The sequence below is a fragment of the Botrytis sinoallii genome (genome assembly GCF_014898435.1).
Source record: "Botrytis sinoallii strain Bc 23 chromosome Unknown BSIN_003, whole genome shotgun sequence".
Classification (NCBI taxonomy): Eukaryota; Fungi; Ascomycota; class Leotiomycetes; order Helotiales; family Sclerotiniaceae; genus Botrytis; species Botrytis sinoallii.
Window position 1 is genome coordinate 1,636,534 of NW_024066030.1, and position 22,661 is coordinate 1,659,194.

Consider the following 22,661-nt stretch of genomic DNA (forward strand, 5'->3'; position numbering starts at 1 on the left):
AGCTTAAAGACGCCAATCAATTAGACCCCTGGTCAGTGCATCCCAAAATTCCAGGATGGCCCATTCTTTTCTTTTCTTTTTTGTCTCGAGGAGGAAATATTTTTATCTTATTACATTTTAGATTTTGAGTCTTGAACTAAGATGTATTGTTTTGTATTGTAACCTATGTTTTAGACCAAAACACCCAACTCCTTACCTAGCTAAGTAAGTCCTTCCCCAGCGTTATCTAGACAGGAACAAATACCAAATACCTACCTACTCATAGCAACTCAACACAAGTACCGTGAAGGCGAGGAAAAAAGAAGGAAATATAGCGATGGTGATAATTATAATGATACGATCGATGAACATCGAAAATGAACACGAACACGACACCACCCCAATGAAGGACAAGCTTCAAGTATCTCGGATGTTTTCTTTGTCACTCACCACACATGTCTTTGACAACTACCCAAATTGTCTTGGTATTATCCCAAGAAAAAAACATTCGAGGGTGCCACCTATGCTTTTTATTCGTTCAAGAAGCGCTTGGGAAATGACAGAATCTAGAGTATACATATACATATACATATACATATACATATACATATACATATGCTCATACTCATACTTATACGACCATTCCCAAATATGACAGAAAACATCCCAGATCATCGCAATCGATACTGACATACATGGCCCTGGTCTGGTCTTGTACCTACAGGCTGCATATTTTCTCGAGTCCGATGGTCATGCCCAGATCTTTTCCCATTCTCGAATGCTGTACAGGATGAAGCAAGAGAGAAGCACGACGGGAAAATTGGTGTACAACGTGAACAATGAGACGTAGGAGAATAAATGTTACGACTTGAAGGGTCTAGTCTATTGACTTTTCGTACACCCCAGCTTACTTACTGTTCATTCTTATTCTAAGATTCGAGGATTTTGGGATAGGCTAATCGCTAGGTACCTAAAAATATATGGTAATCATTTCGAATGAGAATACCCCAATAACGAGTTTTTTTCGTATCATATGCATCGTAAAAAAAGAAAGAAGCTACAGCCAATTTGATCTCACACCAGCCAGAAGTCTGGAAATCCTTAATTTGAGCATTAGAATCAAAATGTGCAGGTCAAACTGACATTTCCTCCCCCCCCTCCCCCAAGTTCCCAAGGTTAATTTTTTTCTTATTCATCCTGTTTTTCGCACGCCTTAGCTTCAAGCCGCCCGAGCTAAATAGCTCAGCCAGAACGCCTTTGGGACATACTCGCATACGCCCGAAAAAAATGCTGGGGGGAAATCCTGGTAATGGAGCATGGGGAACGATGAGTTGAACTGTATTATTCCAGGCGAGACCTTTTTCAGTAATCGCGTGGACTTGAGCCGACGGGGTGATTATTGGTATGGGGATATTGCTATGAGCTCGAAGATTACCATCAGAGTATGCGTAGTGGGACATGAGCGACTAGTAAACAGATAATGTGAAGCTATTCAGCAATACCATACGATAATTGGTAATACTATACAATACCGTCTCTGATGCTCTCCACGGAGAACTCTCAGTATCTGTCCCGTCTTTTCATCATATGATAGAAAAGTCAAGCTTTTCATTAGCTACAAAGTAGAAGAAACGATCAAAAGCAATGTGATGCATATCTTACCAAGTGCAATCCTTGTTCATCGCATAAAAGAAAGAAAGAAGGAAAAAGAGACATAGGGTTAGGAAAGATTTAATGATTAAAGGAGAATAAAATGAATAAATAAGATCCAATCAATGTGAGGACGAATAGGTATTCCCCCTCCCTTGATAACTGTACGATCGTGATACAATACAATTTTATAATTGAACTGTATCTAGCTACCTATCTATGCCGACACCTAGAAGAAGAAGAATAAGAAAGTAGAATATTGAATGCGAACATCCCAGGTCGGAATACCTCTACAACTCTGAAGAACGTAAGCACTTTAAAATTATTCAGCAGCAGCAGCAACCCTTGAACATGTCAGAAACATAGCAAAGCACAGCTGTCGAAATTCGGGTCCAACTCCAATTCCAGAGCTGCTGTTGAACAAAGTATAGAAAGACGAGACGAGACGAGACGAGACGAAGCGAAAAGAATAATTTGATCCCTAATCCATCGATCCTACTCTGTATATTCATCAGATATGTAGTAATTCCATCATATTATCTGAGATCTCCAAAAGTCCACCCTATGTCACTTCTCCAAATGATACAAGTGACAAACCCCTTCATTCGATCTCATCTTGGATCCAGCTTGCCTACTCGTCCGATCTACCTGTGACTCTGTTGCTCTTTCACATATTCGGACGTCAGTACATATACATCCTACATACAGCTGGACATCGCATATGGGGTCCGGATATCCCCTACGAGACCCAGTATCGAAAGGAACCGGATCAGCAACAAGCAGCAACCTAACATTGCAAATACATCAAAGACGACCTACCGTACTTACACGTAAACCAATACCAACGATCAATCCGACCAATCTGTCATATCAAGCAAATCATTCCGCCGCCCACCAATCGAATCCAGCGCAGAATTGCAAATCAAATCAATATCACACTATACTAGAACGGAATCCTATCGCTCCCAATATTCATCGAGCTACTCTCCATCGAGAAACAATAACCTGAAACCTTGAAGCTTCGCCCAGTCTCCAGAGCTACTCCGCATACTACTCTAGGTACTCAACCACCCACAACCCTTCAGCATATAATAAGCATCTAACATTTCAACCTTCGACCCTCGATCCTTACCGCATCCCTCGCTCCGTCGACTCTCGGTCCCAATCAATCGCAGTTGCAGGACCCCATGTCTTTTTTGACTCTAGTGTAATCTTTCCTCGAGCACACTTATGATCCCTTGGCCTTATTAACTAGTTTTTAGCTCCCAAGAGCTCGGAGGTACCCAGCCATATGACACTAAATTAATCTAATCGCCCCAAACCACGAAACTCTCTTTTTTTTGATTTATTTTTGCAATAGCTGGGACTCCTGGAAGCTACTCTGGAAGCTACTCTAGCCTTATACTAGTGCCCTTCCCCTTACCATTCTACTTTTACCCTTCGACCAGCGAGCTCAACATCTCGTTGATGGTATTATCTTTATTTGGTATATTATATTGGTCTGTACGCAATCCATACAACGCAGTTTATTTATATTTCTGGTTACATTGTTTATTTATTTGTTTATTTATTTGTTATTTATTTATATACATCTCCATGTCTCCAATCCATCATCTATTTCCGATTTACCAACGACTTTGATTGATTTATTGATTATCTGTTTATCTATTCACTTGATCCAAACCATCCCCCCGTCCCTAAGCGGTATTCCCTTTACCACGAGGCCGCCCAGGAAAATCAAATCAAATCAAATCAAATCGATCCAGCATTAGACAACCATTAGACAACCATACAACCATACTACCATACTACCATTAAAAGGACTGCTTCACCCCTCCAGCTCTGACCAAGAAAGATCCAGCCAAACGCATCTGCAACCCACACTTCACTACCCTACGAAAGTCCACACACCACACCACACTACTCCATCAGCACAGACCATTTCCCAGACCCAATAACCTACATAAATCAAGCAGACGCCTCCCCGGCCGCCATCCAGGTGATCGACAACTCCACATTCTCCATTCCAGTAAATACACTACCAAAATCCCTAACGAACCTACGAGATTTGTCGGATTGTCTTGATCTCCAATATCCCACCGTCTTTTTGGCTCCGATCCGTCTATATTATATCTATCTATATATTCAAAAATCAAAGGGTTTCCAAAGATATACAAAAAGATCAAGATACGACTTGGACTCAAAGTAATCTTTGCTTTCTTCCTTTTACTCGATTCTTCTTCTCTTGCTCTATCTATCACAATCACTTATCACATCCACAATCACAAGCAAAGAAAAACAAGTTAGCAAAGAAGGAATTATCCCCACTCCCCATTTTTCACTACTCGTTCCCTCGTTCCCTCGCCTCGGTTGTGCATCTACCCGTCCGAACCAAATACTTTTCACACGCGACAACGTGAAATTGGTGATCCAGAGCAAAAGTAAGGAGCCGTCATCACTTTAAATCCTTCATCGTGGACTTTCCAATAATCTACCACGATTATCATGGAGACCGCCAGCTTTACAGCTCGCCGGCCCGCCGCATCCAATCTTCCCAACTTCCAGCTTCCCCCTCCAGAACCCCTTGGAATGCACCATCACAAATATCAACAACAATCCAACAACTATATTCACGGAACCACAAACAGTTCTTCCCAGCCTGTTCCTGCTATCGCCAACAATATATTAACGCCTCCAGCCGGCGTTTCGCATGACGGCTTAAGTCCTCTTGCGTCCAGCGTCAACAGTGGTAGCTCGGGTAGTTCGACCGCCGGTGTACCTCCCTATCAATCTTCGGCTTTCTGGCCAAACACTCAGTCCGGAAACAACTTCACATTTAGTTCTGCGCCACCGATGAGTGCGCCTTATGCTCAGCAACAACAACAACAACAAAGTTATATGAGTAGACCACTATATTCGCCCTCCATGAGTAGCTATCCAGGGTCACGAATTCCCCATTCTCCCACTTCATCAGAAGGACTGCCACCACCTACCTTTGAGAGCCTTCCCCCATTCTCTACCGGAGTCCCAATGTCTGGTTCAGGTGGTCAACAACAAAATCTCCCCACTCTTGCACCACAAAATCCCCAGCAGCAACATATGACCAGCCACAATCTCATGAACCTTCATCAATCCTCCTCTCAAGCACCCCAACAGGGCAACGGGCCAGCTCCCGATAACTATGGCGGACGAGCACCTCCAACTCCAAAGTACTACCCCCCTTCATCCACTCCTCAACAATCAAATTTCCCCGCCTATGCCCAACAATCACCTACACAACAATCTCCCAATACCTCCTCCGCCCCTTCTAACCGGATTTCTCCCATCCAAACTCATCACTCGCATTCTTCCATGGGCGCACCTCACCAAGGTTATCCTTCTCGTCCTTCATATCCACATTACAATCTCCCCACCTTAGCCGCACCTATTATGTCGAATGTCCACCAACCTGGTAGTCAAATGGCACTCCTCGGCGGAATGGGCAATATGGGATATCCTCAACAAATGCCAGGGCCAATGTATGGCAGTCATCATCCTCAACAGATGCCTCAAAATGACCGTCCATTTAAATGCGATCAGTGTCCGCAATCTTTCAACCGCAACCACGATTTGAAACGTCATAAGCGTATTCATTTATCTGTGAAGCCATTCCCATGCGGTCATTGTGAAAAGAGTTTCTCGAGAAAAGATGCATTAAAGGTTTGTATTCCTTCCCTTTTTCAATATGTTCATCCTTAAATCACAGACTAACCCCAACCCAGAGGACACATACTCGTCAAAGGCTGCGGAACAAAGGCTGCAAATGGAGCCGCGAATGCCGATGGAGGCTCTCAATCGCCTGTCGATAAATCTGAAATCTTAAGTGATTCTACCAATGACGAGAGCCCGGAGATGGTAAAGAAGGAATTGTCATAAGAACGTGACAATCTATTCTCATGACTTGTCGATTTCTCTTCTTTTCTTTTGTTGAATTGCAAATTCCAACGAGATGGCAAGCACACACTATAAACGCAAACCGATGTGCAAGCCTTGGTCGGCGGATGGGTATTCATTCGGCGCCTTGACACGGAAGGATATGGGCGTTCGGAATCTATCTGGAGGATATGGGGCTGGATGGGATGGTTAGGGATGAGGGTGATGTGGGATATAACTTACACTGTATGGCTGGGCGGACATCTCCTTTCGAATAGGACAACACAGAACTCTAAGAAAGTTGAAGATGAGGTTGGTGGCGTTGTTATGTGATTCTCTTTGAGCATGTTCATGAAACCTTGAGCATTTTGACAAATGTTTTTCTGTTTCTTTTTTTTTCCTCTACAAAAAAATGCCAGAATCTGGGCCTTGGTGTGGAATATAGTATCTTATCAGAGTGGATTTGTTTCGGAGTTGCGGATTTGTCGATTTGTCTGTACGACATCTCGATCTGGGTGGGATGGAAATGAATGGGTACCTGGCTCCAATGGGATAGCATTGGGAAGCGAAATGCGAAATGGAACCTGGGTGGAGCTTTGGCGTGGGAATCGATTCGGTAAATACCTTTGAATGCGTTTTGCTTGTATGTTTATCTTCTATATTCGATTTTGGGGGATGGAGAGCGAAAAGCCTCTTTTCTTCCCTGATTGCCTCTTTCTCTCTTCTTTATATCTCCTTGTCCTGTTGGGCGATGAGTATACGATGTGGGGGATAGCTGATGGGTGTGGTGTGTCTTGCACTTTTGCTTGCGCGTCCATGTTGCGGTTTGGGTTGATCCATGATGTTAGCGGGAAGGGGGGTTGGGTGAAGAACGATTTCGTGGAGTAAGCTAGCTAGCGATATCAGATTTTGATCATTTTAGTTTTTTGGGCCCGAGAATCTATCATATTATATCATCATATTATATCACATCACATCACATCAAACCAAATTAAACTAAACTGTGAATTGGATTGCGGATAGCGAGTTTCTCCATGTGATTGCATGGTTGAAATAGTGCCAGCTTATTGTTTGAAAGTCTTTGAATACTTATCGGTAATAGATGAATACCTAGGTACCTAGGTTGGTTGATTCAATCCTTTCTTCCAGCTTTTCTTCTTTAGACGTTATACTCCATGACAAATGGGCTGGCTGGCTGGCTGGCTGTAGAGATTTCTTCCTTTCGATGTGTAGGTATCATACGTATGTTACAATTTTACAACGGAAGCGGGGGTACTATCTCTCCCCTATCCCTCCCCTATCCCTGTTCCTAGATTGTAGATTCGAGATCCTTTCTTCTATAAGGTTTATTTTGGATAACGTGTTTTATCAGTGAGTGGGTCATATCAGTGAGTGGGTCACTTTCACCTCAATTCACTTATTCAAAACCATATTATTCAATAATAACAATATCAATTGATTGAAACTATAAAGATTCTAATAATCTAGAATCTATTATATCATTTTGATAGGTTCTTGTATTATAACCTATCTTTCTATATTTACTATAGTATTGATTAAAAGATATTTCTCTATTAGGATTTCTTCCTTTTTGATATTCATTATATTGAATCTGAATATCAATTTTTTGTTGAGATAATATATTAAAAGCCTTTTGTTTAATAAATACTTCTTCTTAATACAATTGGGTTTTTTTTGTATATCGATACTTGCTTAATATTTTATTTATTGCTTGAAGTATATAGATCTCTATATTTAAAAGTGTATTCTTATAAGCTAATCTTTTTATACTCTTAATTAAAGTTAATATAATCTCAAATATAGATATAAAGGAATTTGAATAATAATAAGTTATTCGAGATTTAATTAATGTTGATTGAAAAAAAGCTTCAATTGGATTACAAAGGGTTTGAAAGATCTATTGATTTAGATTGAAAGAGAGGGAAATAGATATACGAATTCGAATATCTAATTTCGAGAGTATAGCTTTAGAATTAAATAGGATTAAATCTGTTCCTCGAAACTCTGATTTCATATTCTGAGAAATGATTGATTCTTTATATACAGTTTTAAAAGCTATAAAGAATTCAACCTTCGAAATATAATTGATATATGCTTTAATAAATTTATCAATTTGATTACCATATAAATATTTCAGATTACTAAAACAACTTACATCAAGTGATTGAGTTAGATAATTTGAATACAATGATAAATATAAACATATAATATCGTTCTCTTCACAATATACTTGAAAAGTTCTTAATTTGTGGCTTTTATGCTTATCTAATATCAACATTCGATATTTGCTCTTTCTTCGATTCTTAATATACTTATCAAAGTATTTCAATTATTCTAAACTCATCTCATTATTTATTCATCCATTAGATATAGATTTAATAGCCTAATCCGCAGGAAAATCGGTTTCAGTATATCAATTGGAAAGATGAATCTGTCCTTGAACTATTAGAAATGGGGGTATAGTTTCACCCTCCCCATTACCACATATAATCGCTGTAGCCCATTCTCTATTACCTGATTATATTGCCTTGCTTCTGCCATTTCGTTTAACACTAGTTATTACTATTCCGGGGTATATTATACCCATTATAAAGCCTGTTTCGTTGAAGTTGTAGAAATCGCTATCCAAAATGCCGAATTTCGCTTACATATTCATAACCAATCAAAACCAATCTTCAATAAGCTTAAAATCTTTACAGAAAACTCTTTGAAAATTATAAATACAATTAAAATATATTTTTAATTCGATTCGACACTTTACAAATCGATATACTCAAAGCTTTCCAATACAATTTGCATTCTTCGATTCGAGAATATGATTTGTTATATCTTCTACATTTCTTAATTTAAATGAAAATCCTCTTATATCCATATCGATTATATATTCAGAAATAATATTCTTCTTTAATTCTAAAAGATTATTAGATTTAGATTGATATTCGAAATGAGAAATAGAATTATTGATTCTATACTATAATATTGTATTCAGAATATTATATATCTTCACAGTTTTTCGAATACTTATTTTTTTGTTTTTTTGAATAGCTTCAATAGTAAGGAGTATACAGGCTTCTTGATTATTCGGATTTATTATAGATTATTGATAAAACGCATATTAAAAGAGAAGAGAATGAATTGAGATAAAAGTGACCCACTTACTGATATGACCCACTCACTGATAAAACACGTTATAGGTTATTGAATGATTGGAGATTATATACTATCTATCTATCTATCTATTTATCTACTAGGTAATCTTACATCAGTATTTATAATCTGATTGTGAGATGTAGAAATAGAGAAGTGGTTTCTTTCAGGGTATGTATATACTGAGAAGAGAAAGTAATTGAGAATGGAAGATATGATGAGGGAAAAGATGAAAGATGAGAGATGAAAGATGAGATGAATATTAATGAGATTCTAAGGTTAATGGAATTAAAGGAAATAAAAAAGAATGAGAGTTATAAAGAAAGAATGAGAGAGAGAATAGAGAGAATAGAGAGATATCTAAATCGGTATTTATTAATAGTAGAGTTGATTTTAAAGAATCAATTTCATTATATACATAGATATCTTAATAGGGGCTACTAGTTTTTTAAAAACAGTATAAATATTATATATAATATATATAAAAGCTAAAATCTCAGAATTTCACCTCTATCTAGACTAATTATCTGGATTATAAAAGGTTCACTAAAACCCTCTGAATTGAGATTAGATTCCCGCCTATTTATCCGGCTCCAGAGAGCGCTTTGATACAAGAAATCTCTCAGTTTATCGAATTCTCAAATACTCAGAACAGAGAAATTCCCGAAATCGAGTGTAAATGTGTCTGGGTCATGCATTCAGACATTCTGAAAATTGCAAAGAGCACTGGATCCGGGACTATTTAATTGTTTACACACAATACACCCTCATTCATACAGGGCATCCAGCTCCCGCCGAAAATTCCACAAGTTAAATTTCCGCGGGACGGATCCTTCTCCAGCTCTCAGCATCGGCTTGTCTTTCGAAGTGAAGATGATGTGATCTTTGGAAACCTTGCCTTCCGTACGATAAGTGGCATCATTTGCTTTCTCGACAGTAGGACAGAGTTCTTCTATCAAGGAAGTAGTCTCTTCTTCATTCTGTGGCGGATGAACAACCTCTATTAGCCAGGCAGCTTTTACCTTTTCTGTTCCTGTGAGAAGGCTGCAAACGACTTTGGGATGTGAAATGAGGATTCCTTCCATTAATAGGGGATTAATATTTACACCGTTTAATAATACGATGATGTAGTTTGTACGGCCATGGTATTTCCACCAGAAGAAGGGTACATCATTAGTGAGTTCTTACTGATGCTTTTGTGAAGAAGTTGAATACAGAAGATTCAATTTACTCACCATGCCTTCCTTAGTAGGATGTTTGGACATCAAATCTTTAGTCGGCCACTGGGTCAAATGCGGTATATGAAAACACCTTCTGAGAGGCACACAGAGCGTCATCTCTGACAAAGACAAGCTCATACAGATCGTCCGTACCGTGTCGAAACTGCGCGCCAAAAAGCGGGCTGAAAGTCATATATTCATGATATTCCTGATCTTCCAAGACCAGAGGAAGAGGGCCAGCTTCAGTAGCACCGTAGGCTGCGTAAATCGGGACCACAGAACCTATCTTGTTCGAGATGATGGATGAGCTAAAGGCAGAACCACACCGATGACATGGTCTAGTTTTCGGAGTCCTTCTAGATACTCAGGGTTTTTTGCCATTGCTTCGAAGAGGGACGGTTGCAAAATAGACGCGTCGCATATATCTAGCTTATGTATAGTAGCAGCCAATGCCGGTGTTATGAAGAGAGTACTTGATTCCAAGATCGGAGTCATGTTCCAGTGGACATTGAGTGCCGTAGCAATGAGTAGGCCGGTCATCTAAAAACTTACATGAGAGGTTGTAAAAGGAACATAATGAACTTTGTTCTTCCACCTGTCAACTGTAACTCGCTATGCTCCAGGTATGGTCGCCTCGGGGTCGACTAGTGAGCATATCTGATATTAGAAGAAAAATAGTTGTTTGTAGAAAAAAGCTTTATTTATCAATCTCATTCTTCGCTATCAGCTGAATCTTGTAGGATACTAAAATTCGGATTTGTCAAAAATTTTCCACTCTCAAAGAGAACTTCCAATTTATATCCATCTATCTTACACAATACAATTCTTCATTTTCATGCACACCCAAGAAATCAAAAGTATATCTCATCCATTTCATTCCGTCCCATTTTGATAGCACAGTTATGGGCTCCCTTCCACCAAGTCAATTCAAGATATCCGATCTGTAGTAGCCAATTTATATTCCGGACACCATTCATCCAAGCTCATCATGTGTTGCTGAATGTATCTTGTAGGTTGATGGAGACCTGTTTGGCTCGAGCATTAGTTCCAATACTTGTTCTTATATCTAAAAGAGAAGAAGAAATAGAGAAAAGCGAAAGAGAAAAAGGGGAATCGGCACCTAGAGGATGAGGATGATCAATTGTCTCCACTGCAAATGTTCTTGCAATCTCCATACTCGGCAGATTAATTCCATCCTCAACACCCTCCTCAATCTCTCGATCTTGTAAATCTTTGAACCTAAGACCATCACACATGCATTAGCACTATCTACAACATCTCGCTCAAGTCTAAAACCACCAAAACCCACCTAGCATAAAACCACTGATCCTCCGCCGGATGCGGATTATCACTATACTTCCACTCATCCAACACCCTCAAGATAGTCTTTCCTACTCCTCATACTCAAGCCTCCATTATATCCCTGCCCAAACTTCGATTCAATAGGCGCACCAATCAAATCATATTCCATAAAATCATCCACACTCCTCGCCGCATTCGCACACAACATGCTATCCGACTGAAACAGCAAGATGTGTTCGGCCGGCGCCAGATCCTCCCACAACCAGCGCGTCGTCAGAAACGCAGAAACGGAATCCCAGTTGTAGAACCAGGTTCCGGCCGCAAGAGAGCGCACGATGATGCGGCCCGAGTGCTGGTGTCGGAGGAGCGCGGCAGAAGTGGAGAAGGATCCGAAGTTCTCCGCGGATGTGTAGATGATGAGGGGCCAGGTTGGTCCTAGCACGGCGCTGAAATGGAGAATGAGAGGAATGATGTTGCCGGACCGTCGGGTTTCGATTATAACGGCTACTTTGTTGCTGGTTGTTATGTTTGCTGTAGGGGGCTGCGGCTTTGCTCCGAGATCTTCTGATGAGAGTGTTGATGTGAGATCATTGTGAGCTACATGAGTTGAGTTATCGATCTCAAAGCTGACATTCCATGGATTTCCATGATTCTCGAGTGCTCGATTGCAGTTCGTACAAACAAAATGAATATCGTGAGATAGATGACTGGAAATAGCAGTTTTCGAGGTTTGGCCTTGAGGAAGTTTTCTTTGGCCGTGCTGATGTTGTAGTTACCCAACATAGCTGTCCCGAATTATGTAATGGAGATAAAAGATACAAGCAGCTACTGAGATGCGTAACTGTATAAATTAAAATTTATTTCCCCTATTCTAGGGATGATGTGCTTGAAATACGCCATGCCGCATTCAGAGTTTGCTTTTTCTCCAAATTCGGAAATATGTGTATCTGAGACAATTTCATGCGAGGCTTTCAGTAAATATGATAATGATAATGATATACATGGATTTAAACTCCTTACTGTTGTTAAGAATAAGGAACTATTGTGATGACTCTCTCTTTCTCCTTCTTTGATGCACATCAAAATTTCAAAAACATCACACATGGACATCGTCTCAACCAAGAAAGACCGGCATTTTCCAAATGTCGAATTCCTTCACTATTTTCTCTTTCTTTTCCACATATACCAAACGAGACTTTTCAAAGTTTCGCAGTATGTTTTCCAAACATCAGTTCGGTAATAGATATGTTCTTTCGTATTTGGCTTTATTTTTCGTCGTGTTTGAGATCTTTCACAACTTTCGTCGTTTCCGTCGTTTTCGCAACCAAGTGAAGTTTTCCGAGAACAGAGCGTGTACTCCCATATTAAAACTACCACCTTCCCGCAAAAAGCTGAAAGTTTTCGCAATGCATCATACAATTTGTGTTTGCATCCATTCAACTTTTTGTTTTCTCTCAGCAATTATACTTGTACTCGACGCATTTGTCGATTTCAAGTCACAATGACTTTGTTTCCGAGAACAGGTATTGTATCAGGTATTGTGTAGCTTTCGTGCCGAATTTGTAGAAACTACCAACATGTTTTATAATCTAGAAGGATCTGCTGTAATGGTTCTCTCCTGTTCATCAGTACTTCTAAACCTGATTCTCTGATATCTTATGATATATTGCCATTTTTCGACCCTGCAATCATGGTGACTAGATATCATAATTTCATTATTGCATTTTCGTTGTTTGTTTGGGTGGTGTATTATGGAAATTCGATATCGGGGAAAGTACATTTGAATGATGGCAAAGGAATCAATGGTGGGGAAAGGAAGGACAGAGGAAGTTCGAAGTTCCCAATGTCAATGATTGGTGGTGAGGATGAAGGGGGTGTTAAAAGAGTGGGTTGGCGCGGGGGCGGTGGAAGCGGCGGAGCAGGGAACAAGGAATCAGAGGAGAGTAAATTAGGAAGACTAGAAGAAATTGGAATGGGGAGGGGGAAGAGTGCGCCCGGTGATGCCAGTCCGCATGAGGAAAAGGTGTTGAAAGAGGAGAAGGAGAAGCAAAGATTAAGAGAGGAGAAGGAAGCGGAGGACAAAAGGATCCAAGAGGAAAAGAAAGAGCAGGAGAGGAAAGCAAAAGAGGAGCAAGAAAGAAAAAAGAACGAAGAAGACGAAAGTGCGGAGAAAAATCGGAATGGAGATGATGATACGGATGTTGAAATGATCGAGGAGGAAGACATCAACCATGAGGATACGAACAATAAAGAAGTGGAAGAAGTAGGGGGCGAACACAAACTCCTCGCTCTCCGTTCCCTTTGCGAAACTACCACATTTCAACCTGGGCTCTACCTCCAGTGTCACTCCTGGTGTGGTCCCAACTCTACGTCCATCTGCGGTGGTCTAAACAATGCCCGTAATCGTGTACAAACCTGTCTTCGTTTGGCACTAGACCTTGGTTCCGGAATCATCCTTCCCACAGTGCAAACGCATCGCAACTCCGAGAACCTCGTTGAGCACGGCGACGCCACTGATAATGCTCTATGTCCGGAAGTATATTGGGATATTGAGTATCTTCTCCAGGAAATGGGTTCCACTTGCCCAGAGCTAGAAATACGACAATGTGGGGATGTTTCTGGAATAGACGAGGATAGAATCATACAAATAAAGAAGAGAGAACACGGAGAAGCCAGTCACCACATCGGCACGTTCAAAGCTACAGTGAACGAGCATTTAGAATCTCTTTCTCTCTCATCCATTTCAGCCGAGCATCCAGTCGCGGTTGGCTTTGGCGATACGATATATGCATATAATTACACATATGACTCAGAACAAACCCTACAAAAAGAGCTCTTCCGCACCCTAAAATACAATCGGAAATTACTCGATCTCGGATCGAGGCTGCGATATAGTCCCGAGTTACGTGATGGATATATTGGAGTTCACTTCCGAGGTGAAAGCGATTGGCCCCAAAGTTTTGGTTCACGAGAAGATCAAATGAATTTTTTCAAACAGGAAATCGAGCTTGCATCTACTACCCAAGGGGCTGCCGAGGGTATTAAGACCATATATATAAGCTGTGGGGATGAGGCAGCCATCTCAACGTTTCGTGAGCCCCTTTCGGCACTAGGGTATCGGGTTTATGATAAGTGGAATTTGGCATCATCTCTCTCCGACCCATCTTTGCTATTAGAAGGAATGGAATTCGATACCATAGCTATTATTGACTATGCTGTGTTGGTTGAGGCAGCACTTTTCCTCGGGGTGTGGATGTCGACATTTTCCCAAACCATTGCATATGCACGTACGGCGGAACTCGAGCAGGACTACTGGGAGACATATATCAATCCGGGAAGTAGAAGGGATGGATTGACGAGATTGTGGGATCAAGCGCCTGCTTTGAAAGGAGATACGACGACTAAGATATTAGTTGTCAACACGGGCGGGTTCGATAATATGGATTCTTACCCGTGAAAAGTAGCGAGAAGAGACTTTGAGTTGAGATTTGATTGGTAGATGGATGAATATGATTTTGTGTAATATAAGAAGAATTAGGTACATTGTTCATGCAGACAACCCTTTAAGCCATCCGTCTTAAGGTTCTCGATCGGAAACGGACCTCCTGATTTATGTCCGATATCAAACTGCACCGTCAAACCTTTGTATTGAAGCACTGGAGTCAATGTTTATTTGCTAATGCATCTAACCAAGAAAAGGAGTGTTAAAAACTAAAATGAATTCAACATTATATTATTATACCATGCTAGCCAATCTACAATTTACCCTCCTCCGATGTTAGGATATATTCCATATAATCCAGATATATGTACTTGAGGTATGCTCAGGATATATGAGACACTCCACGCTAGTGCTAGGTGTTGTATCGGAATGGCCAACTTTGGCAATGTATGCAAGCCTGTTTCATCATGATGTTGTAGCTTCATACATCGTTTGTGCTTGATCTGTACGTATATGAAAGCACCGGAATGCCCTGAAAAGATAGCGGATCAAGAACGGCTGTTGCGACTCTTCCATTCCATTCCTCTTGCGACTGACCGTGGCCGTGGACTTCAAGAAACAATGAATTTCCCAGGAGTTGCCGGCTTGGTCACAGGCACAGATAAACACCCTGTGATCTACAGCGTTCTTGGATAGTAGACCTGTTTCCCCAGGGGAACTCTAGGAAGCCTTTTTGCTTCTGAATTTCTTTTGAATGTCCTCCTCCGTAAACTTGCGGGTCTTTGTCCTCAGCATAGCTGCCAGCTCCTCTTTGCTCTTCCCAATATTTTCCCCTGTCGGAACGAGACATCCAGCAAGATGTTCATAATCCTTCTGCATCAGTTTGATGAACATCATAATGTAATCGATATTTTGGAAGACGAGAGCTTTGCCAGAATCGTACTTTTGTTTCCCTTTCAGGTAACTGAGTGGTTGATCGCGCCAATGTCGAAGTGGATTGAGATGATGGGCCGTATGCCAACCGTCGTTGAAGCAGTTTCGGTTGCTCTAAAAAAACAAGAAATTAGTTATCAATCTAAACAGTGCCATGAAATGAAGAAATGGTCTCTTACCGCCACATCGATCAGAACAATGGAAGATCTATAATCTGAATCGGGATCAATTTCATCAACCAATGCATGCTGTCCCCAGTTCCCTGCCATTAATCCAATTCGCATTTGCATGAATGGTATTAACAATACAAAGAGGGTTGGCCAGAAGTTCAATCTAGCCATCACATACATGCCCACATATGAGCCAACTTCCCAGAACAGCACCTCGCATGCTAATCTCATTTTGTTAGTCCGGAAGAAGTATAACGGGAGCTCAAGCCAGACAAAGAACATGAAGCGACCCCAGTACTTCAGGAAATCAATTATATCATCCCGTTGATACCGCAGAGTCGAAGAAACATCATCTGGTCCATTGCCCTCAACATGATGACATTTGACATGGTGGTAGTAATAAGAATGTAATGTGTGGCCCATGAGGGGTTCAAGGAGGTATGGAAACGTTTGGTCGAGCCATGCGTATTTCTTTACCAAAACTCCGTTGTTATGAATATGGTTGTGAAGCAAAAGGGTGAAAGGACCGCAGTAAAGTGCCTGCATGATCCAATGGCAGAATCCATGTATCAACGAGAATCTGTTGTACAAAATTATAGCGCTCGGGACCGACGTGGCAAGGTAAAGGATGATATGTGTGAGGAAGACAACATCTGTTGGTCGACGTACGATTCCTTTCGCCCATTGTATGTATGGCTCAAGTATGTATTGGTATAAAGGACGGGGGAGGCGTTCAAGATCTTCTTGATCCCAACTCGTAAATACTGTAGGTTGGAATTTTTCGTTGCTCTCATCGTTGAGTGCTTCTAAAATCGAAATTTGCTCGTCGATTTGAGCTTGGCTTTCTTGACTTGCAGGAGTGTCCGAGGGATTGGCTTTGTTACTTTTTTGCACATCTTTTAGTAGCAACTCGAGCACTCTTCGATCGGGTTGAGTTAAGTTGGGATTCATGGCTTGAAGATCCATGATGTTGTAGATAATTGGTTGTTAACCAAAATTATTTGTGATGGAAGGACATGAAGGAATATTTGTATTAAAAGGAATCCCTCTGGGACCATAATTTTGCGATTGAACTAGCAGATTCACCTACCTAGTATTGTGAAAACCGCAAATACCCTTTTAATTCTCTATGAAGACCCACCGTGAGAAGATCAGGGTCTAAACCATACCTAGGTATTATCACTCATACCGCGCGGTTTCTATTATTGCTTCATCTAGACCGGGAGCCCCTTTCTATGCGTATATGCACGTGAAGTCGATGTTTTGGTGGAGTTTATGACCGAAAACGGATGAGGAAGGATTATAGAAGGTGTAAACCTGTAAATAATCATAAGATCTATGGCTTGGAAGCTGCCATCCTTATGGCGACAGCTGTTTGCAGGTAAGCTTGCTGTTATTTAGATGAATGTTATTGGTTATCATTTTCCTGGTCAATCACCAATCCATCATAATTAGTAGCTTCATCATGAACATCATACTTTGACCGCTCTGTACTCGAGTACCTAGATAGAGATATGCGGTGGCAACTTTGTAGAGAATTCACTGAAGAAGTGGATTCCATTTCAAAACTCGAATGCAATCAGTTTGGTGCGAAACATAAAAAAGAATTGAAACAATAGCTCGAGAATGGAGACTGTGGAAAGACTGCCGAGCTATCACAGCTTGGATTTGGATAAGGATGGAAGCTGTGAAGCGGATCATGCTTAGTGAGGCACACCTCCTTCCAAAACTCCACAAACTAATAAACAGGGCGAATTTATCCGAAAATCTGGCGGGGCAATTATGTGTTTGGTACTCCGTACTTGTAGGGATAGATCATGGAAGTGAAGGAAAAAGGAGAGAAGTTACCTAAATAAATGTAGTGCCACCTACTACTTATTGTTAATTGATGATGCTGTCTACATGCGTTATACCAGTTGACAAGCTTGTACGAATCGACCTGCAAATTCATGTCTTTGGAGGTTGTTGTCGGTAAGGGGATATAATCATATTTAATTTAGTCATCGTCTTTCTCCTATTTTACAACTTCCTCAAGCAAACCTATGTGTATATCTATCTACATTTATATATATATACGCACGGCAATGCTAATGCTGCAAATTGCTCAATCCGCTCCAGCCCATTTATGAGTACATCGCTACATACAAATAACAATGACGCTAACCATCAATATCGTTCATGTATGGATGGTATCAATGCATTCTTCATCACTGTCCTTGCCATTATTTTCTCCTTTTGTTGCTTATTTCTTGTAATCCTCGGGTCCAACCATCAACTCCGGTCTAACCAACTTATCGAAATCCTCTTCACTCAAAGCCTTCAACTCCATGGCTGATTCCTTCAAGGTCAATCCTTTCTTGTGGGCATTCTTGGCCACTTTGCTAGCCATATCGTAACCAATCTTTGGGTTCAGGCAAGTGACTAACATGAGACTATTGAGAGTTTTGTCAATACTTGTTATTTTCAGGCTCGAAGGAAAAGGAAGATGGGATTGATAAGTGAAATCGGTATACGCACGATTCTTTCAAGATACTTTGAATCTTCTCCTCATTGGCTTGTAGTCCAACCACTAAGTTCTTCTCAAAGCTTCTCATTCCGTCGCTCAAGATTCTAATGCTGTGCAACAAATTTCTAATGACCAATGGCTTGAAAACGTTCAATTCAAACTGGCCGTTCATACCACCAATGGTTGTAGCAGTACCGTTTCCAATGACCTGGGCGCAAACCATAGTAATGGCCTCGCATTGGGTTGGGTTGACTTTACCCGGCATGATCGAGCTTCCAGGCTCGTTTTCTGGAAGGGCAAGCTCGCCGAGGCCACATCGAGGACCGGATCCAAGATATCGGATATCTTGGGCAATCTTGAAGAGGGATGAGGCGAGGGTGGTGAGGGACCCAGAAGCTTGAACAATTGCATCGTGAGCTGCAAGAGCTTCGAATTTGTTAGGTGCAGTGGTGAATTGTGTTCCGGTCATCTTAGTAACCTCTTCTGCGATAGCTTCTGCGAATCCCTTGAAAGTGTTGATACCAGTACCTACAGCAGTTCCTCCTTGCGCTAAGAGTCTAAGGTGGGGCAAGGATGATTTGACACGCTCGATACCATAGTCAAGTTGTGCGACATATCCAGAAAACTCCTGGGCGAGGGTAAGAGGAGTTGCATCTTGCAAATGGGTTCGTCCAATCTTAATAATATTCTTTGCCTCAAATTCATCAACTTTAGCTTGGAGAGCATCTCGTAATGACTTAGTTGCAGGGAGGAGCTCATTCTCGATTTCGAGGACTGCAGCAATGTGCATAACAGTAGGGAAGGTATCGTTTGAGGAAGCTGACATGTTAACGTGATCGTTAGGGTGAACCGGTTTCTTGCTTCCCATGGTTCCGCCCAAAATTTCAATAGCCCGGTTCGAGATAACCTCATTAGCATTCATGTTTGACTGGGTTCCAGAGCCGGTTTGCCAGACGACAAGAGGGAAATGGTCGAGCAACTTAAGATCTGCCACTTCCTTGGCAGCTTCTTGAATAGCCTTTCCGAGCTTTGGGTCTGTCGAAATTTCGTCAGCTCATGTCCTAACGTGTCTCTCCTTTCATGTAGGCGTACCTAGACCAAATTGCATGTTGACAGTCGCAGCCGCGCCCTTCAAAATACCAAAAGCCTTGATAATTGGAGGAGGCATGCGATCTTGAGGCTGGTTTATCTTGAAGTTCTCCAACGAACGCTCAGTCTGCGCTCCCCAATATTTGTCCGAGGGGACCTCGACGTTTCCAAAGGCATCGGATTCGGTTCTTGTTTGTGACATATTGTATGCAGTTGCGTGGAAATTTCTTTGCGGACGAGAAAACGAAGATTGCAAGCTCTTCAGCTTATATGATGAAGGAGAACAATTGAGGACCCGAGTGGCAGATTTGCTCGTGATGTTGACGGCATTCGCGGGGCAGGTGGAGGTGGTGAATGTACGAGCTATTGCCCGAGGCAACGGAGCTCGAAGTGTGGATGTCCGAAGCATTGTGACTGTTCAAAAAAACTACAAAATCTTACAAAATCGCAAATTTGTTCAATTTCACTCAATTGAGATCTTGGGGATGCCCGTACTTAAGTCAATTGCAGTTAAGAATTGCTAAGAGTCAGTAGTGGGCACGGAGGGTGGGTATCATAGCAAGTCAAAAAATTATGGACTCCAAAAGTTTCACCCGCCATAAAAATCGTCTTGGCGGGAACTATCGGCATCGGGACATTCCGGTACTTCCGCCGCGTTGAATATAGTTCTTACGTAATGACCATTTACTCGAGGACTTCAACAAAGTGAAGGAGACATACTACTATATCGAGGACAACGATACAGTGCCCCAAGTTCCTAAAGCCAGGAATGCCACGGTCCCAAACTGAGGTTCAAGTCTTTTGCTTTTCATATTGTTATTTGTTATTCGCTTTTCAATTCCTTGTGTGTTCCAGATAGCGAGGTGCTTGAGGCTTGAGCACAAGGAATTTCGATACCCTTTCTTCACTACCAACCATTCTCGTATTCAACGTGCACGCAACAACTCTAGGATTTTCCTCTCTCATCCTCAGATAAGATACTACAATCCCATCTCTAAAGTTAAAGATTTCCCTTACTCCTATCCTATCTTCCCCCATCTGGAAATACAAGAATGAATAGCAGTTTGTTGGTTGCCGCAACACATGGACGAATTCTCTAAAAGTCTGATTCCGATCACATCTCCCCTGGTCTGCTTTTTCTGGCGAGATGTGCAGTATTGTACGCCTAGATTAGTGTTGTCATGCTCCCATTTGAAGTCTCAATATTCAGTTCTATATCATTCCGTTCCATCCGGAAAACACTGAACTTCTACCAATTTCTAAAACAATTTTTCTGGCTTCCAAAGAAATGCCCTCAAAAGGTTCACTTCAGTGCATCAGTATCTTTTCTCTACTTCATATATTTGCTTAGACATTTCGTATGGTATCTCATAAGAGTATTCAGAATACATAGGGTAAATATTCAGTAATGTTGATAACGCAGGTGGAATTTGATATCTGACATCCTAGTACCTGTAAAGGAAAGTGGAAACAAAGAACACCAAATAATGAGCTGAAGAAAAATCACTATCCACTTCCCACATCATCCACGAAAAGTCAATTGGCTGAAAACATGATAGTCCAAGCATTTACTGCCAAAAAAAAAGGTATAGCACTGAGGATCTCCATTGTGCGAACAAAAATTACAAAGAAGCTGTGGGAATAGTTTCAGTGCAGAGGAGGGAATTCGTCTTGATTAAAGACGGGTGGTGTATTTGCAGATCTACGGGTATCAGTAAAGGCCTCCGAAAACAGCTATCTTGAAACGAACCCATATTGCCTGTGAATGTTCAATCTCTGCTGGGCATGTTCAGCATCCAAAAATTGATTTTGAGCAATTTTTCGATGGTTTTCATTATCCTGGGGGCTTGGATAACTGTGTGGGTATCTATCCACAAATGCCTGTCGAGCATTTCCATGACTGTTTAAACCAAATATCAATAAAATGTCAAATTGGTAGTGATTTACCGTACTTTTGCGCCCCTTCCTTCCAGTTAAGAGCAGGCTGTTCGAGTGCAGCATGTCCAGCTAAGGCAATAGGCCACTGACTATATGGATGTTTGCTGTTTTTTTCCAATGCGCAAGCTGCAACCTGATCGTGAAACGCTTTATAATATGCGTCTCTTTCGGCTTCGTGAATGCTCTGCAGGCGGTGGTATTCGTTCCATTCAGATACTGTTTTTGGGGGCCAGGGCTGAGGATATTGGGTATATCCGGCTATGGAAAACGGTAAGCGGTTACTTTTGAATTTTGGTGTATGGTGTGTGAGTGAGAGATTTACCTTTCCTAGCTTCCTCTCTCTGCTGCATTTTTCTCTGTCTAGATTCTTGGGCGCTTCGCGACAGTCGCTCTTCAGTTTGGTGTCCCCGACCTTGAGAGTGTTGAGAAGGGGGATGGTGAGGGGTTTCTTCATGCCGTCTCGCATCTATTGAACGTGAGTTTCCCCGCATAAGGATGTATTTAGCGTCAAATTATTCCTGAAATCAAATATCAAGGGCTACAAACCAAATTTGAATTATAACTATCATGAGAATCAGGCATTAGCTCTTATAGAGGAGATCAAAAACTTCCTGATGTCGTGCAACTTTCTCAACGGCCTCAATCACTTGCAAATATCAAGGCTCAGATATATTTTCTTACCATTCAGCCATTAACTCAGAGTAAGATAGCCGTCGTATCTGCTGGAGAACGTTTCAATGCTTTAAGCATGGTGGACTATTCTTGTATACTCACGGGAAAATGAGGCTCTCCGTTGACATCAGGAGATATCCACAGCTTTCTCGTGATCCAAATGTAAGTCCTTCGGCATGGTGCATGAGGCATATTTCGCAGGTTTACACTATTATGTGGCATGATTCTAGTAGCCCCAATGTAACCATTGAGACAAAACTTGATTCTCTTGCGTTCAACGCAGCTTTGAGAAGGCGTAGGTAGTATTACGTCCGTATCCTCCAATGGGAGTGAAGATTTCAATCTTTCAGAAGGAAAAAGACACTGCCGGCTGGCAAAGCTTGAGTTTAAATACTAGCTGGCGATTATTCGAAAGACCTGGGGTCATGACAGTATCACATTCACGTTTGAAATTGACTACTACATTTCATAGAGATTATTCTGAGCACAACTTGATCTACATATCGACGCAAACATTCAGTCGCAATTTTTACAATAGAAACGTGCTACCCAATACATAATATTTAACAAATATACCAAACCAAAACACCAAACCCTTTTTGGAATCAAAAACAAGTCTTATACAAGCAGTAAAGTCTACTGATCGGACCTTTGGCTTCGTGCTAACGATACACATAGAA

The 22,661-nt window shown here is 41.3% G+C and overlaps 7 protein-coding genes across 7 annotated transcripts; 2 read left to right on the top strand and 5 right to left on the bottom strand.

Moving 5' to 3' along the window:
- Positions 1-4,134: 4,134 nt before the first annotated feature.
- On the top strand, positions 4,135-5,544 carry EAF02_002180 (uncharacterized protein; the record flags this gene model as incomplete). The annotated part of the gene is made up of 2 exons (XM_038898228.1): positions 4,135-5,328; positions 5,425-5,544. The coding sequence occupies 2 exons, from the start codon at positions 4,135-4,137 to the stop codon at positions 5,542-5,544; spliced, it is 1,314 nt and encodes a 437-aa protein (XP_038761920.1).
- A 3,932-nt stretch (positions 5,545-9,476) lies between these two features.
- Positions 9,477-9,974, bottom strand: EAF02_002181 (uncharacterized protein; the record flags this gene model as incomplete). Its single annotated transcript, XM_038898229.1, has 2 exons — positions 9,477-9,892; positions 9,941-9,974. The coding sequence occupies 2 exons, from the start codon at positions 9,972-9,974 to the stop codon at positions 9,477-9,479; spliced, it is 450 nt and encodes a 149-aa protein (XP_038761921.1).
- A 1,318-nt stretch (positions 9,975-11,292) lies between these two features.
- On the bottom strand, positions 11,293-12,014 carry EAF02_002182 (uncharacterized protein; the record flags this gene model as incomplete). The annotated part of the gene is made up of 2 exons (XM_038898230.1): positions 11,293-11,857; positions 11,914-12,014. The coding sequence occupies 2 exons, from the start codon at positions 12,012-12,014 to the stop codon at positions 11,293-11,295; spliced, it is 666 nt and encodes a 221-aa protein (XP_038761922.1).
- Positions 12,015-12,921: 907 nt separating this feature from the next.
- EAF02_002183 (uncharacterized protein) lies at positions 12,922-14,688 on the top strand (the record flags this gene model as incomplete). The annotated part of the gene is made up of 1 exon (XM_038898231.1): positions 12,922-14,688. One exon carries the CDS (start codon positions 12,922-12,924, stop codon positions 14,686-14,688), a length of 1,767 nt encoding a protein of 588 aa, XP_038761923.1.
- A 705-nt stretch (positions 14,689-15,393) lies between these two features.
- On the bottom strand, positions 15,394-16,742 carry EAF02_002184 (uncharacterized protein; the record flags this gene model as incomplete). Its single annotated transcript, XM_038898232.1, has 2 exons — positions 15,394-15,720; positions 15,786-16,742. The coding sequence occupies 2 exons, from the start codon at positions 16,740-16,742 to the stop codon at positions 15,394-15,396; spliced, it is 1,284 nt and encodes a 427-aa protein (XP_038761924.1).
- Positions 16,743-17,748: 1,006 nt separating this feature from the next.
- Positions 17,749-19,977, bottom strand: EAF02_002185 (uncharacterized protein). The gene is made up of 3 exons (XM_038898233.1): positions 19,375-19,977; positions 18,294-19,317; positions 17,749-18,208 (listed from the first exon to the last, which is right to left on the bottom strand). The coding sequence occupies exons 1-3, from the start codon at positions 19,778-19,780 to the stop codon at positions 18,019-18,021; spliced, it is 1,620 nt and encodes a 539-aa protein (XP_038761925.1). The 5' UTR covers positions 19,781-19,977; the 3' UTR covers positions 17,749-18,018.
- Positions 19,978-21,018: 1,041 nt separating this feature from the next.
- Positions 21,019-21,800, bottom strand: EAF02_002186 (uncharacterized protein; the record flags this gene model as incomplete). The annotated part of the gene is made up of 4 exons (XM_038898234.1): positions 21,019-21,073; positions 21,122-21,271; positions 21,324-21,567; positions 21,632-21,800. 4 exons carry the CDS (start codon positions 21,798-21,800, stop codon positions 21,019-21,021), a joined length of 618 nt encoding a protein of 205 aa, XP_038761926.1.
- Positions 21,801-22,661: the final 861 nt, after the last annotated feature.

Bases quoted from the DNA above. Each gene is read 5' to 3' on its own strand.
- EAF02_002185 (XM_038898233.1), bottom strand. From the start codon at position 19,780: ATGCTTCGGACATCCACACTTCGAGCTCCGTTGCCTCGGGCAATAGCT. The intron at 19,318-19,374 runs GTACGCCTACAT...AAATTTCGACAG, and splicing joins CAACATGCAATTTGGTCTAG to ACCCAAAGCTCGGAAAGGCT. The intron at 18,209-18,293 runs GTGCGTATACCG...AACTCTCAATAG, and splicing joins CAAAGTATCTTGAAAGAATC to TCTCATGTTAGTCACTTGCC.